At 46.9% G+C, this 16,860-nt stretch overlaps 1 protein-coding gene across 6 annotated transcripts in view; it reads right to left on the bottom strand.

Annotated features, from left to right (window-relative positions):
• The window catches only part of mta1 (metastasis associated 1), a 111,014-nt gene extending 98,018 nt beyond the window's left edge, over positions 1-12,996 (bottom strand). For all 6 annotated transcript variants that reach the window (XM_052029544.1, XM_052029570.1, XM_052029553.1 and 3 more), the window contains exons 1-2: positions 12,710-12,996; positions 3,374-3,441 (exon numbers count right to left, since the gene is read on the bottom strand). In XM_052029544.1, coding sequence (XP_051885504.1) covers positions 3,374-3,441; positions 12,710-12,737 — 96 coding nt within the window. In that variant the 5' untranslated portion in view covers positions 12,738-12,996. The remainder of the gene's footprint in view (positions 1-3,373; positions 3,442-12,709) is intronic.
• Between the last annotated feature and the right edge of the window lie 3,864 nt (positions 12,997-16,860).

Here is a 16,860-nt window from a genome sequence, read left to right as displayed (position 1 = left end):
ACTGAACACACTTACTTGGAAATTCAAAACTATTCCACTGGTTTTCAGCAATGTGCAACTAAGAGCAGATTTTTTCCCCACAGGTGAGGCATCATAATGACCATTTCTGGAAAGATCATACAGAGATACAGCATGGAGACAGGCCCTTTGGCCACTGAGTCCATGCTAACCACCTAAAATTAATCCTATTTTATTCTCCCCACATTCCAATCAATTCCCACCTCGCCCCCGCCCCCCCCCCCCCCCCCAAGATTCTACCACTCACCTCCACAGAAGGGGAGATCTACCAACTTGTACATCTTTGGGAAGTGGGAGGAAACTGGAACACCTGGAGAAACCCATCTGGTCACAAAGAGAACGTGCAAGCTCCACACAGACAGCACCAGAGGTCAGGATCGAACTCGGGTCTCCAGTGCTGGCTCTACCAGCTGCGCCCCTATACCATCCTATGTGTGGCCACTGTGTGTTGCGAGTCACCCTTGAGACTCTGTGCTACTTCCACATTTGGATCACTTCACCCATTATTGGGCACCCTGGGACTTGTTCATTTTTCCCACAATGCCAAACAGTCTAGCTGGTAGCTACGTGTTCAGACCCTCACTGCCCCACTCACATCCCCAACATCCAGCTGCACCCCACCACTTTAACCCCACCCCCCCCCCCCCCAGATCTGCAACCCACTGCCCCAATGTACAACTAGTCTTCTAAACCCACCCACAGCCAACATAGTACTGAATCTCCTTGTCCAACCTCTCCCACCCTCATGTGCAGCTGGTCTCCTGACCTCACCCAATGTTCACATTGGCAGTTCTGAAGTTCCTCCTGTCCCTGGCATCCAAATGCCAGATGGGCATCTGAATACACTGTCCCTCCTGCCCTCCACCAACCACACATGCCATCTGATCCTCTTCCTCCACACGTCAGCCCTGAATGAGTGTCATTGAGTCTCTAATGCAAGGCCCCAACTACTCAATGACCAGGCCAATTGGGCTTCTGGCCAACTTCAGAGCCTGACCTCATCAGAGGAGGAGCTGGTGGTACACTGCAAGTCCAGAAATGAACAATAAATGATCTCGTGACCAAGGCCTCAGCCTGAACTGAATTTTGATGCAGTATGACAAGAAAAAGGATTTCTCTGTAACTATTCCAAGTACGGCCTGCCCTAGGTCTTATAAAGGATAAAACAGCACTGTACAAGTAGAAACCCACACTCAAACGCACAGATCTCTTTTTTTCTTCACCTTTTTAATGCTTGGAAATGTGGGTGTGGAAATGCTGGGCATTCAATTTGCCTTCACACCCAACTCTGCACTTGTCCAAGTTAAACATTTCCAAGTCATGCATTCAATCCTCCAACACACTGATATCCCTCTGAAGCAAATGAGTATTATTGAGAGTCCTAACACACATCTTATTCAGTGTTTGAGGTTGTGTGCCCAAACACCTATACCCAAACCTTTAATGAAAAACAAGTAAACAGGGGCATGAGAAGTAACTTTCTACAGGCAAATGTTTATCATCAAAACTACATTTTGTCTACATCTTGCAAGCCAACCTCTCAATCTAGCTTAATATATGACCACTACCACAATTTTCTGAAGTATCTTGTCAAAAGTTTTTCTGAAAATCTACCCAGCATCCCTTATTAACTATTGTGGTGAATTCAAAAAGCAAAAATGCAACTGCATTTTAAAAAAAACTTCTCCCTTTATATGAAACCATGGTATTCTCCAAATGGTCTCTCTCCTTCCAAGCAATCACATATATTGTATGCAAAAAACAGAGAATGCCAGAAATACTCAGCATGTCAGGTATCAACTGTTGATGACCATTCAGAAGATTACTGCATCTTTCTTGACTTCTTCAAGCACCCATATTATCACTGATGCCAAACATATGGAGCTATTGTTGGTTGGGGTCTGTTTTGTCATCTTTTTTTAAAGATGATGACTGATTCTTCTTATTTGGAAACCATCCCAGAATTCAGTGAACTATTAAAGTTATAGACAAGGAGTTGGTACATGTATCCTAACTCCATGAGGATCCTCACCTAAATATTTTCTGATCCAGCTTCCCAATCTACCTACTTAATTTGTTCGAAAACAATATATCTTTCCAATTCACTAATTCTAGTTTTATTAAAATCATTCAGAAGTGATGACTGATTTTGCAGTCTCTGTATTTTGATGTTTGAAGTAAAACTTTGTGCTGTGTTCTTTAACTGCACATATACTGTATATTGGCTATATATTAAGTATGCAGGCAGCGTAGTGGCACAGCAGGTAGAGCTGTTGCTTCTTAACCACCATGACCCAGGTTTGATCCCGACCTCTGATGCTGTCTGTGTAGACTTTGTGCACCGTCTTCGTGAACTCATGGGTTTTCCCGTCCCACGTTCCCATGATGTACTGGTTGATGGGTTAATTTGTTACTGTAAATATTTCCTAGTGTAAACAGGTGGCAGGAGAAACAGTGGGGAGCTGGGCATGTGAGGGAGAACTGGCTTCAGCAAAGTGGGTGGTGAAATGAGATTGTCTGGATTGGTCAAGGACTTCAGGGGCTAAGTTGCAGGAAAAAGATAAGACGGTCACTACTCCATGCCCTTAAATCTAATAGCTGAAGGTTTGACATATCTTGTCCTAGTTGGTCACTGCTACCTGTGGGTGGATTATCTGAAACAATTGCACCTCCCAACCTTAACTTCCCTTTCCCAACAATACAGTGAAAACACCAGGGGGCACAGCCAGTAGAGCTGAGGCAGAGACCCAGGTTCATTCCTGACCTTGGGTGCTCTATTTGTGGAGTTTGCATGTTCTTCCTGTGACCACGTGGGCCCCCTCCTGGTCCTCCGATTTCTTCCCATGTCCCAAAGACATGCAGGGCAGTAGGTTAATTGACGACTGTAAATTGCCCCTAGTGTGTAGGTGAGAAATGATGAGAATGTGGGGAGAATAAATGGATTAATTAAAATTAATGTAAATGGGCAGAGTTGGTGGATGAAAAAGGTTTGTTTCTGTGTTGTCTCTCTTTAATGACACTCTCTATTACACAGAAAATAAATCAGTCAGCAAGTTAAGTTCAAAAGCACGGGGTGAATTACAGGGAGGATAAGATTCCCAGAATGTGGCATTAATGACATGAGCCAACAATGACATGGGAGAGAACACAAATCGTGAAGGTTGCACATCAGGTGGGCAATGCAAATCTGTTACATTTACTGAACAACTAAACCCTTTGAAAGTTTAGAGATTTTGCAAGTCCTAAACACCTGTAGTCAAGTTCTTGGTCATGTACCCTTAAAGACCAAAACATGGATCTTTTGGTTTGACTCAATAACCCAGAAAGTAACAGCTTTCAACATGCCGGTGGTTACCTTGTTCAGCTCCTCGATTCTCCTTATCAAGAATGGATTACTTGAAGAATTTTCAAAGAAGACACAGTCTAAAAAAAATGAAAGTAAAAAATCATACAAAGGCAAACACAATGCCATCGATTTACACAGTCAGTAAAACAATTAACTCACAGACATTTAGCAATGGGGCATCTCTTACTGGAATATTGTATTGGACTACCTGATGTAATGAGAAAAACCCTTTGTTTTATTCAAGTACAATCTAGGAAGTCACAGATATGCCTTGGATTCTAACTGGTAATTAGAGTATTCAAGTACAATCTAGGAAGTCACATATATGCCTTGGATTCTAACTGGTAATTAGAGGGCGGGCTTTCATCACATTAAAGCATTGAGCACCCACACTATCATAACAAAGACCAAAATCTGGACTGAGGAAGCACATCAAAATACTCAGTTGAGACAATCGTCTCCAGTGATGGTTTTGCGTCCAGCAATTTTGACAAGAACTATTGTTGCCATGCCTTGTAAATTCCCGAGGCTGACAGCAATTGGAATTAGGCAAATATGTTCGGCAGCCAGATCAGTTTCAAACCCACTCAATAGAACAAGAGGTTTTAATGCTGTTCATTTCTTACTCACAGTGTACAAGAATTATCCCAAGTTCTACCATGGAGACATTGAGGCAAAAAAGGAGCACTTACAAAGTGTCCAAAAACCCAACCAAATAGGGATTTAGGAAGGCCCTAAATGGAGGAGAGGAGAACAGAGAGGACTGGTTTAGTGGGGCACTTCCAGAGTATTGGAGTCAAGACAGCTAGGCATTCGCCCACAGTGGGGAATATGGGGCAGATCCACTGACACACATAATTTGTATGGAAGGTAGTCTGACACTCTCATCACTGGGAAGGAGAACTCTGGATTCAAAACTTGCACCAGAGCATTAAGTAATCCAGATGGACACCCAGTACTATACCAAGGAAGTGTTGGATTTTTGGGATGAGAAGTGTTCAGCTGACCATGAAGATCCAGGCCCAGATGGTGGTTGACACAAGTCGAAAAACAAAAGATTCATGTGGTTGAAAAAAATGAGTTAAATCTGAACGGAACAATTTTTGGCACTTTTCTGGATGCCAGAACACCCAAAGGAAATTCATTATCTCATTTTTTGGCAGGATTCTTGTTCTTCCAAACAGTAATGTAACGTACAAAATTTTTTCAACAGTGAGCCTCACTTATGAAAAACAATAGGCTTTATTTTCTGTATACTAATACTTCAAATGTTACTAATACTGTTTCTCCAGAACCGTGCTCTTTAAAGGGCCCACACTCGAATTGCATTCTTTGCGCAACATCGCACATCTCAGGAAAGGACAACCTCAAAGATAACCTCACGTGGGCCTGGACTGTATTGGCTATGGAAGCAGGAGTGTGGTCATGGTCAGTTCAGGATGCTGCTGGTCTCTGTCACATCTCACAGTTTGTTGCTTACTGCTGCAATAGGGATTTCACCCAAACTCCATGCTCAAGGAGGAGAGACTTTATCACAGGACTAAGTGGAGCAGGCATTTGCTTGCACTGTAGTCTTCTCTGAAGCGCAAACATTCAGCGGCTACACTCATGTCCTTACTGAGACTCTCTGGGAACCTTGTGCCGGGAGTGCTTGGCTCCAAGAACTGGAGGGTCACCATAGTCCTCTTGAACAAGATCATGGCTCCTACAAGCTGTTTTTAACCAGGCTGTCTAGGTCCCTCTGACACTCAGGGACCACTCTCTCATCTCTTTCCCATCATTTCAGCATCCATTCATTCAGTAGACACTTCCCATTGACTCAAAGAGCGCTGCTTGCACTGTGATGTGCCCTTTTAGGAGCTGGCTGCAGAAATCAAACTTGCTCTTCTACATGTGGAGAACTGCAAGAACATGCAACACATAACAGGAAACATTGCAATGTAACAACAATATGCGTTTCAGCACAGTGTTACAGAGGACAACACGGTAGTGCCTCACAATTCAAGTTCTCACTCTTTTGACGCTTTCACAAACAGCATTAAGTGACCCACAATGCTGTTTAAAAAAAGTGTAGAGCAATTTCTAGACACCTACAACTTCCTTTTCCTTTTGAGCTAAATAAAATCTTCTGAGGTTAAGTGCTTGGAACTTTGATTAGATACATTATTTGAAATTTATGGCAAAAAGATCTAATAAAAACTTATCTAAAGCCACACATTTAATAATTTTTGTTTTACAGACAATAAAATAACTTGAATGTGGTCACTGCACTACTACAGAGGAAAGTAGCAGCCAACTGGTTGATGACTGGCACCCATCAACATTCACTCCCTCCCAGCACACATGGCTGCAACGTGTAACATCTACTCACCCATGCTACTCCAAATGCACCTCCTAAAGGATGACAAGGGCAGCAGGTGTATGTTAACACCACCTCCAAGTCACACAACATCCCAACTTGGAAATACTTTGCCAGCTCTTCATTGTTACTGGGTCTAAATTTTGGAACTTCCTCCCAACAGCACTGTGGGAACACTTTCACCAGAAAGACTGCGGTGGTTCAAGAATGTGGCCCACCACCACCCTCACAAGGGCAATTAGGAAAGGGCAATAAATGTAGGCCTTGTGCTGACACCCAGTTCCTGAAAATGAATAGGAACAAAACAATTTGTCTACACCCAGATCCCACACAGAACAATAAGATTAGCGTTTTACAGTGGCATGCAAAAATTTGGGCACCCCTGGTCAAAATTTCTGTTACTGTGAATAGCTAAGCGAGTAAAAGATGACCTGATTTCCAAAAGGCATAAAGTTAAAGATGACACATTTCTTTAATATTTCCAGCAAGATTACTTCTTTTATTTCCATCTTTTACAGTTTCAAAATAACAGAAAAGGAAAAGGGCCCGAAGCAAAAGTTTGGGCACCCTGCATGGTCAGTACTTAGTAACACCCCCTTTGGCAAGTATCACAGCTTGTAAATGCTTTCTGCAGCCAGCTAAGAGTCTTTCAATTCTTGTTTGGGGGATTTTCACCGTAATTTTCACAGTAATAGAAATTTTGACCGGGTTGCCCAAACTTTTGCATGCCACTGTATATGATGGACTCTCAGGCACCAAGAGAAATCTCTGCTCTTCATCAATGAGTGGCAAGGATCTTCCTAACCACCTGAGGGGATAGGTATGATGCAAGTCCCCACCCAAATGGCAGCACCTGAAAGTGCCATTCCCCCATGACCACAGCAGAATTGCCTGAGGCTACTTGCTTCAGCCTGGGAATGTGTTTTCAATCTATCTTCTGTTTCCACAGCGAGAGCGCTGTCTCTAAACCACAGCTGGAGAAGGGAAGTTGTCCAAGCATCCCTTTGTCACCTTCTTCAGTGAGGGAAAGGACAATGCTGATCATGGAAAACCTAGACGTACAAGTTCCAAGGGGACTTCAGAGACAAAACAAGCAGAATTTTCAGCACTGTGTGACCTTTTTAGACAATGAAATGGCTTGGGCCCTGAAGTGATCAATTTGGACAGATTTGTTGCGATCTTGTAGGCCATCAAACTCATTTGGCTGTCAATGCAATCAATTATTTACTTCTTCCCCTGAAGTAACCAGATAATTCTCTTTAATTCTCATAATCCAAGCCAAACTACAATACGTTCTCTAAACTCCACACCACAGTGCATATGCCTCTCTCCTCACTCAGTCTATTTCTTCCAACTCAAAAAATTCAAATTTTTAAATTCCCATCTCACTGTGTTATTTATACCGAATTCAATTTCTTGAAACTTTGAACTCTGTATAACAAAGACTGCCCTCAGTTCCCTTCCACACTGGTATCCATCATCCTCGTTTTCAAGCAAAGACACATTGCCACTACAATCCCTCCAACATACACAGACTTGTGCTCAATTTTTTTCCACTTTGTCATCTCACTTGGTGGCTCTTCCATTCTCTCTCAAACAGCCCTTAATTAGACAGTCACAGGCTCAGTCACACCAACAGGTTAAATGCACCTCACATAAGAGACAGCTTTAGAAAGATACTGAGGGATTCAAGACAGATAGGGACAAAGAAAAGGACAAGTTCATAAAGGAAGGATAAATAAATGAATAGAGGCAAGTGTGGAACAGATACTCTGACAGGTTGCATCACCGCCTGGTATGGAGGCTCCAACGTGCAGGATCGAAAGAGGCTGCAGAGGGCTGTAGACTCAGCCAGCTCCATCACGGGCATAACCCTCCCCACCATCAAGGACATCTTCAAGAGATGGTGCCTCAAGGTAGCGGCATCCATCATTAAGGACCCTCACCATCCAGGACATGCCCTCTTCTCATTACTATCATCGGGAAGGAGGTACAGGAGCCTGAAGACCCATGCTCAACGTTTCAGCAACAGCACCTTCCCCTCTGCCGTCAGATTTCTGAACAGTCCATGAACACCATCTCATTATTCTTCTTTTGCACTATTTATTTATTTTGTAATTTATAATAATTTTTATGTCTTACACTGTACTGCTGCCGCAAAACAACAAATTTCACAACATATGTTAGTGATAATAAACCTGATTTTGAGACGAACAAATAGAAAGATTATATGTATGCAGTTAATGAATATTTACAGGGCATGGTTCATAGTTAAGTGAGTAAACAAGCATTCAAGGACCCTGAAGTATTGATCTGGAGATTAGTGTTCAAGTCCAACCACATCATATGGGAAATTTAAATTCTGAATTAAATAAATGTAGAAATAAAATGGTAGTATAATTGATGTTTTCCAAAATATTATCAGGATGCCATTAATACCTTTTGGATTCTCATGTCCTTCAAGGAGAGAAGTCTGCATCCTTACTTGGTCTGGCCGATAAATGACCACTGACCCACAGCAAAGCTTCTCTCAAACACCCCACAAAATAACCATCACAACCCTCAGTTCAGAGACAACATGGGATGAACACTGTTCACTCACTGTGAATAAATAACTTAAAAATAAAGACACATTGATAGTGAGAGGCAAAGATATAGAAACCTAGGGAATGAGAAGCAGGGAAAGGAATTTATTTTTGTGGAACTTTACATACAAAATATGCAAGAGATAACAAAAACAACAAAAGTGAAGAAAATCAAAAATACTTAGGGACAAAAAGGGGGATAACGAGTGTACACACCAGACATGCTAAGATATTGACTGACAAAATGAGAAAAACATATGATCGAGAAAGAATCAATAATCTTCAAAAAAGGAACAAGGAAGGCAAGCGAGTGGCAGAGATAATGCAATGGAGCTGGGAAGAGAATGGGGAAGATAGGAGAGGGACTGGGATGGGGAAAGAGGGAAACAAGTGAAGAGGAGGATGAAGGAGCGTGGATGAGTTAAGGGACGGGGTGGGGTCTTGGAAGAATGTGTGGAGGACAGCATAGATATAGAGGAAGCAGGATGAGGGAGAGGTGAGGGTTGGATGTTAATGTGATGTTTGCTTTTTTTAAAAGTTATATAAAATTGTAAGTTATCTAATACAATCTAAATAAAGTAAACTAGGAAGGTATGAGACACGTTGGATCTGATAGATGGTGAAATTACATTAAAAGTTCTGATAGTAAGCAACCAATGGCTATCAAATAAAGAATTAATTTACAAGTTTACAAGCAACATCTGTTCTTTTACAGCAAACAAAAACAGAAGTGCTCCAGCCGTGGCAATGAAGACACATTATACTGTATGTTGATGAAAAGAAGAGACTTATATTACCAAAAACAAAAGCAGCAAGGAGAAAGAAAGTGTCAGTGCTGAGCAAAGGAACATAAAGTAAATTGATAAGGAAATGGAAAGCAGAATATAAGAGTAGTTTTGTGAGAAATATAAACAGGCTGTGAAAACTTTTATAGTTAAGTAAAAAAGGAAAAGATTAATTAAATCTAGTGTGGATCCCTCTCAGACTGAAACAAGAGAAATTATATTGGGGAAAAAAGGAAATAGCACAGAAATTAAATAAATATTTTGTGTTTGTCTTCACAGAATACACAGAAAACTTCTCCAAAATAGTGCAGAAAGGGTCTAGAGTGAATGAGGGACTCAAAGTTAGTTGTATTAGTAAAAAACTAGTTTTGGACAAATAAATGGGACAGAAAGGTGATAAACTCCCAGGTCTAGGTGACCTGTATTCTTGGGTCCTGAAGGGGGCTGTGGAGATTGTGAATGCACTAGTTTTCATCTTCTAGAATTCCACAGATTCTCAAATGGTTTCCACAGCTGAAAGGTAAAAGTGTAATCCCATTAGTTCAGAAAGGTGGAAGTGAGAATCTTGGGGAAGTGCAGCCCAGTTAGCCTGACGATAAGAGGAGGGAAAATGCTGGAATCTGTTTTGAGGAAATGGTAACAGGAGTACTTGGAAAAAAATCATAGGACTGAGCACAATCAAGACCTTTTGGAGGTTGTAACTTTCAGAACAAGTAAGGGCAAATCAGTTAATGTGTATTTAAACATTGAGAAGATCTCTGACAAGGTATCACGCTAAAAGTTACTAATCAATATTAGAGCACACAACATTGGGATAACATAACTGGTGTGTGGATTGAGAATTGGTTAACAGAGAAAACGGCAGGAATAAATGGGACATTTTCAGGTTGGAAGGCTGTGACTAGTAACTGCCTCAGGGATTGGTGCTGGGGTTCCAGCTATTCACAATCTACATCGATGATTTAAATGACAGAATCTAGTATAAAACATTTAAGCTTTCTGATGATACAAAGCTGGATGGCAGTGTGGGTTGAGAGGATACAAGGAGGGCAAGGGATGATATTGACAGGCTAAGTGTATGAGTAAGGACAAGTAAGAGGGAACATAATGTGGAAAAATAAAAGGTCATGGAAAAAGTTGAAACATGGAGTAAGTTTAAACAATGAGAGACTGAAAAATTTTGATGTTCAGACAGACCTGGGTGTCCATGCATACAAATCACTGGAAGTTAATATGTACATTCAGCAGGCAATTAGAAAGCCAATCAAAAGGAACTGAGTACAGGAGCAGAAACCTTGGTCCAACTGTATAAGCCCCTGGTGAGGCTGGATCTGGAAATACTGTGTACAGGTCTGGTCTCCTTGATACAATATTCCAGATCCAGCCTCACTTATGATACATCAAGTTTAGCAAAGGTTTACCAGATTGATTCTTATCATAAGTGGAGGGATGAAACAGACAGAACCTATCCTCTCTTGATTTTAGAAGAGGTAATCTAATTGAGAGGGAAAGGAGAGGGACAAAGGGACTTGGGGGTACTCGTGCAGGATACCTTAAAGGTTAACCACCAGGTCGGATCGGTGGTAAAGAAAGCGAATGCTATGGTGGCATTCATTTCGAGAGGTATAGTGTATAAAAGTAAGGAAGTGTTGATGAGGCTTTACGGGGCACTAGTGAGGCCTCATTTGGAATACTGTGCACAGTTTTGGGCCCCATATCTTAGGAAAAATGTACTGATGTTGGAGAGGGTTCAGAGGAGATTTACGAGGATGATTCCTGGAATGAAAGGGCTTACATATGATGAGCGCTTTTCGGCTCTTGGACTGTACTCACTGGAGTACAGAAGAATGAGAGGGGACCTCATAGAGACATTTAAAATGTTGAAAGGACTGGACAGAGTAGATGTGGCTAGGCTGTTTCCCTTGGTGGGTGAGTCCAGGGCCAGAGGGCACAATCTTAGAATTAGAGGGTACAGGTTTAAAACAGAGATGAGGAGAAATTTCTTTAGCCAGAAGGTGGTGAATTTGTGGAATTCCTTGCCAGGTACAGCAGTGGAGGCCAGATCATTGGAGGCATTTAAGGAAGAGATAGATAGATATCTAAATAGTCGGGGTATCAAGGGATATGGGGATAAGGCCGGAAATTGGGGTTGGAAGAGTTTTTTTTTGCGCCCCCCCCACCCCCCCCAATTTCTCATTTCTTTTTTCCCTTTTCCTTGGAGCAGACTCGATGGGCCGAATGGCCTACTTCTGCTCCCTTGTCTTATGGTCTTGTGACAGGGAGCATGGACAAGGAGTGGGGGGTGCAGAGAAGAGGGACAGGAATGGGGGAATGGGATGTTAGAGGAATAGGGAGAAAGGACAGAGACAAGTGATAGAGAGAAGGTGATATGGAGATGGATGAAATATGGAACAGGATGGATTAGGAAGTGACAAGGGATGGGATGAGAGAAAGGGAATAGGGACGCTGGGGGGGGAGCGGGAAGAGGGACGACGACGGGGGGGAAGAGGGACGACTGGGGGGGTGGAAGAGGGGGGAAGAAGGACAATCAGGGGGAGGGGAAGAGGGACAACCAGGAAGGTGGGGGGAATGGAGGAGAGGGACAACCGGGAAGGTGGGGGGAATGGGGGAGAGGGACAACCGGGAAGGGGAAAGAGGGACAACCGGGGGGGGGGGGGGGGGAAGAGGGAAAGAAGGACAACCGGGTGGGGGGGGAAGAAGAGGGACAACAGGGAGTGGGGGTGAAAGAAGAGGGATGCCAGGGGTGGGGGGGTAGGGGTAGGGGGGGAAGAACACCAGGGCTGGGGGTTAGGGTTCAGGGGGGTGAAGCGGGACACCGGGGATGGTGGGGGGAAGCCGGACGCCGGGGGGGGGCGAGGAGGTGAGAGGAGAGGGACGCCGTAGGTGGGGGGGGGGGGGGGAGAGGGACGCCGGGGGAGGGGGGGAGGGAGAGGGGGAGGGGGGGGAGGGAGAGGGGGAGGGGGGGGAGGGAGAGGGAGAGGGGGGGGGAGGGAGAGGGAGAGGGGGGAGGGAGAGGGAGAGGGAGAGGGGGAGGGAGAGGGAGAGGGAGAGGGAGAGGGAGAGGGAGAGGGAGAGGGGGGAGGGAGAGGGGGAGGGGGGGGAGGGAGAGGGAGAGGGGGAGGGGGGGGAGGGAGAGGGAGAGGGGGAGGGGGGGGAGGGAGAGAGGGACGCTGGGGGAGGGGGGAGGGGAGAGGGAGAGAGGGACGCCGGGAGGGGGGGAGAGGGAGAGAGGGACGCCGGGGGGGGGGAGGGAGAGAGGGACGCGGGGGGGGGGAGGGAGAGAGGGACGCCGGGGGGGGGGGAGGGAGAGGGAGAGAGGGACGCCGGGGGGGGGGGGAGGGAGAGGGAGAGAGGGACGACGGGGGTAGGGGGGAAGAGAGGGACGCCGGGGGTTGGGGGGGGGGGGAGTGGGACGCCGTGGGTTGGGGGGGGGGGAGTGGACGGGAATGTTGACCGGGTCGAGTTCGCCGGGTGGGTGGTCCCAGGAGCGCCGAGTCCCTCAGCCCAGATCGGGGTCTCCGGGACCGGAGCCGCTCCCGTTCTCCGGCCCCCGCGGGTCCCGGAGCCGAACCCCGCCGCCCCGACAGCCCCTTACCTCCGACCCGGTACATGTTGGCTGCCATGGCGGGGCTGCAGCCGGCCAGAATCCGGCCGGAGCGGAGCGGCGCCGAAGCCGGTCCCGGGCTCCTCTCGCTCGCCGCCACTCTGCTCACAAACCCGGTCCCCGCTCCCCGGTCACGCCGCCGCCACTCTCCGCTCCCTTCCACCGCCCGTTCTTCCCTCCCGCTCTTTAATTTCTCTTCCCTTTCTCCTCCTTCTCTCCCTCTTCCTCTTCTCCCCGCCCGACGTCACCCAGTCTAAGGAAGTGCAGCTTTGCATGGGTTTCACTCAAGCTGTTCCCCCAACCCTCCCCTCACTTCCCCGTCGGTCTCCCTCACTCCCGCAGTGCCCCCACCACCCCCTCACTTCCCCACCAAACCTCTACCCCCTCAATTCCCAATCACCCTGACTTCCCCATCACCGTCCCCACCCTCCCTGTCACCCTCCCTTCACTCCCCCACCATCCCCCACCCTCCCTGTCACCCTCCCTTCACTCCCCCACCATCCCCCACCCTCCCCTGTCTTACCCACCCGTCACTACCCCACCCCTCACAACCCCATTCTGCCCCACTCCTCACAACCCCATCCCACACAATCCCATTCCCCCCCACCAAACACAATCCCATCCCTCACAACTCCACCCTCACAACCCCACACACCACCCTCCCTCCCTCCCTCCCTCCCACCCCTCACAAGCCCACACACCCACCCTCCTGACTCCTGCAGCCCCAACCTCGGCTCACTATCCCACCCTCTCACTAACTCACCACATCCCGCTCACTAACCCACCACCCCACCCGTCACCCCCTCACTAACCCACCCCCACCCTCTCCTCACTACCCTACCACCCCACCCTCCCCCCTCACTCCCGCCCTAGCTCTCCCCTTCCTCTGCCCTTGCCTTCTGCTGGCTCCCCCCTCGCTGCTCCCTTGCCCTTCCTTCACTCCCCTCATCCCCCTCGCTCCCTCCTTGCCCCCCTCACCACTGATCCCTTGCCCTCCCCTGCCCTCCCCCACCCTCTCCTCCCACCATCCCCACCCTCTCTTCCCACTCCCTCTGCACCTCTCGCTCCTCCACCCCTCCTTCACCCTCACCCCGCTCCCCCTCACTGCTGCTCTCGTCCTCCCCTTGCTCACCCTGCCCTCACTCCGCCGCCCTCCCCCTCGCCCCCATCACCCACCCTCTCCTCTCTCCCCCTCCCCCACCCTCTCACCCCACTATACCCCCTCAACCCCTATACCACACCCCACTCCTCCACCCCAATTTACCCACTACCCACACCCCCTTTCGCCCTCATTCTCTCTTTGCCCTCACTCTCCCCTCATCCTCTCCCTCCTCTTTGCCCCCTCGTCATCCATGCTCCCCTTGCTGCCCCTCACCACTCCCTTGCCCTACATTGCACTCACCTCGCTTCCACCTTGCCCCCTCACCCCTTCACCCCATCTTGCCCCTGCTCACACCTCATTCTCCCCTCGTCCTCCCCTTGCCCTCTCCTCGACCTCCCGTCCCCCACCTCAGCCACCCTCCCCTGTCCCCCACCTCGCCCCACCCATCCTCCCCTCAAACATAGATGCAATCACGAGGAAGGCATGCAAGCATCTTTACTTCAGAAGCTTAAGGGGGTTTGGCATGTTAACAAACTTCTAGATATGTACTGTTGAAAGTGTCTTGACTGGTTGTATCATGGTCTGGTACGGCAATTCAAATGTGCAGCATCATAAGGAGTTGTGGGCTAAGCCCAATACATCACAGGCACATTCCTCCCCAACAAAAATATATCTACAGGAGGTGTGCCTCAAGGAAGCAACATCAATCATCAAAGATCTCCACCATCCGGGCCATGCCATCTTCTAGCAGCCATCATCGAGCAGGAGGTTCATAAGCCTGAAGTCCCACACCACCAGGCTCAAGAACAGCTACTTCCCTTCAACCATTCAGTTCTTGAACCAACCAACACAACTCTAATCACTACCTCAGCATAGCAATACTCTGACCACTTTGTGCTACAATGGACTATTTTGTGTTCTAATTGTGTTCTTTCTTGTATAATTTTGTATAATTTTCATTGTTAATTTATGTTTTTCTTGTGAATGCTGTGTATCTGATGCTATGTGCCTGTGATGCTGCTGCAAGTACGCTTTTCATTGCACTTGTGCATATATGTACTTATGTATATGGTAATAAACTCAACTTTGACCCAAGGCAACTTTTCCATTTCTCTGCATTGCCCCCATGTCACTTCATCCACTACCTCTGCCCCAGAATCTTGTAGCTCCTCCTGTTCCTTTCTCCAAGGGATTCTGCCACCCTTCCCTCACTGCACCCTTCCTCTGCCCCCCTCAACTGCATTGTTGCCCTTCACTACATTGCAGCAGTGCCCTTCTCTTCCCCAAAGCAATCCTGCCAGCCCTGTGCTCACTGCAAACCTGGAAGTCCCTCCGTTGTTCTGTCGCTCTTAATTGTCTCTAAGTCAGAAAAGGCTGTGGACTTACCTTACTACTTCAGAGACTTAGGTACAAATATCACCCACGTAAAGACTAGTCCATGCAGCTCGACACGCAATCCGGGATGACACAAAAAACAGAAGAGCTCAGCCAGGCAAGCAGCAAGTGTAAGAGAAACCAGTCAATGTTTCCGGTCAATGGCCCTTCCTCAGAACTGCCTCCAGTTCACTCCTGCACTATTGGAAGATGCCACCTTTTGGAGATGTTAAACTGAGGAGGAGTCTTCTCTCTGTTAAACATAAAAGATTGAAGAATGAGAGTCAGCCTGATGCCCTGACCAATGTTCCCCCTCAATCAACTCAACCAATGTTCCAAATAGATTTCCCAATGATTAGCACAAGTGACTTCAAAAGCATTTAACTAGCTGTGAAGTGCATTAAGATAACCCAGTACTATGGAAGTCATAGAGTAATACAGCACGGAAACAGGACCTTTGGCCCAACTCATTCCTGCTGACCACGGTGCCCACCAAACTAGTCCACTTTCCCTGCATTTGGCCCATATCCCTCTAAACTCCTCCTATCCAAATATCTTTTAAATGTTGTTACTGTACTTGCCTCAACCACTTCCTCTGGCAGCTCATTCCATATATGCACCACCCTCTGTGTGAAGAAGTTGCCCCTCAAGTCTCTTTTAAATCTTTCACCTCTAACCTGTGCCCTCTAGTTTTAAGTTCCCCTTTCCTGGGAAAAAGACCATGTGCATTCATCCTACCCATGCCCCTTATGATTTTATACACCTCCATAAGGTCACCCCTCAGTCTCCTGCACTCCAAGGAGTTAAGTCCTAGCCTGCCCAACCTCTCCCTATAACTCAGGCCCTCGAGTCCTGGCAACATCCTCATAAATCTTTTCTGCACTGTGTCCAGTTTAATGACATCTTTCCTATCACGGGGTGACCAAAACTAAACACGATGCTCCAGGTGAGGTCTCAGCTTCTTGCACAACCGTGTTATAACATTCCAACTCCTATACTCAGTGCCCTTACTAAAGAAGGCCAGTGTGCCAAACAGCTTCTCCACCACCCTGTCTACCTGTGACACCACTTTCAGTGAACTATGTACTTGTACTCTTAGGTCCCTCTGTTCCACAACACTCCCTGGGGCCCGACCATTCACTGTGAAAGTCCTACCTTGGTTTGACTTCCCAAAATACAACACTTCGCACTTATCTGAATTGAAAGCCATTTGCCACTCCTCAGCCCACTTACCGAGCTGATCAAGATCCCCCTGTAATTTTTGATAACTTTCTTCACTGTCTATGATACCACTCACTTTAGTATCATCCACAAACTTACTAACCCTGCCTTGTATGTGCACATCCAACTCGTTTGAACAACAAAGGTCCCAGCACTGACCTCTGTGGCATACCACTAGTGACAGGCCACCAGTCCGAGAAACAACCTTCTACCATCACTCTCTGCTTCCTACCATCGGGCTAATTACGAATCCAATTAGCTACCTCCCCCTGGATCCCATGCGATCTAACCTTCCAGACTAGCCTGCCATGTGGGACCTTGTCAAAGGCCCTGCTAAACTCCATATAGACAATGTCCACTGCCCTACCCTCATCTGTCCTCTTGCTAACTTTTAGAAAAACTCTTAAGAGATTTGTCAGACAAGATCTACCATTCACAATATCTA

This window comes from Pristis pectinata, chromosome 1, assembly GCF_009764475.1.
Source record: "Pristis pectinata isolate sPriPec2 chromosome 1, sPriPec2.1.pri, whole genome shotgun sequence".
In the NCBI taxonomy this organism is placed as follows: domain Eukaryota; kingdom Metazoa; phylum Chordata; class Chondrichthyes; order Rhinopristiformes; family Pristidae; genus Pristis; species Pristis pectinata.
The sequence above is the reverse complement of the archived record's forward strand: the minus strand, read 5'-3'. Positions and strand labels throughout refer to the sequence as shown.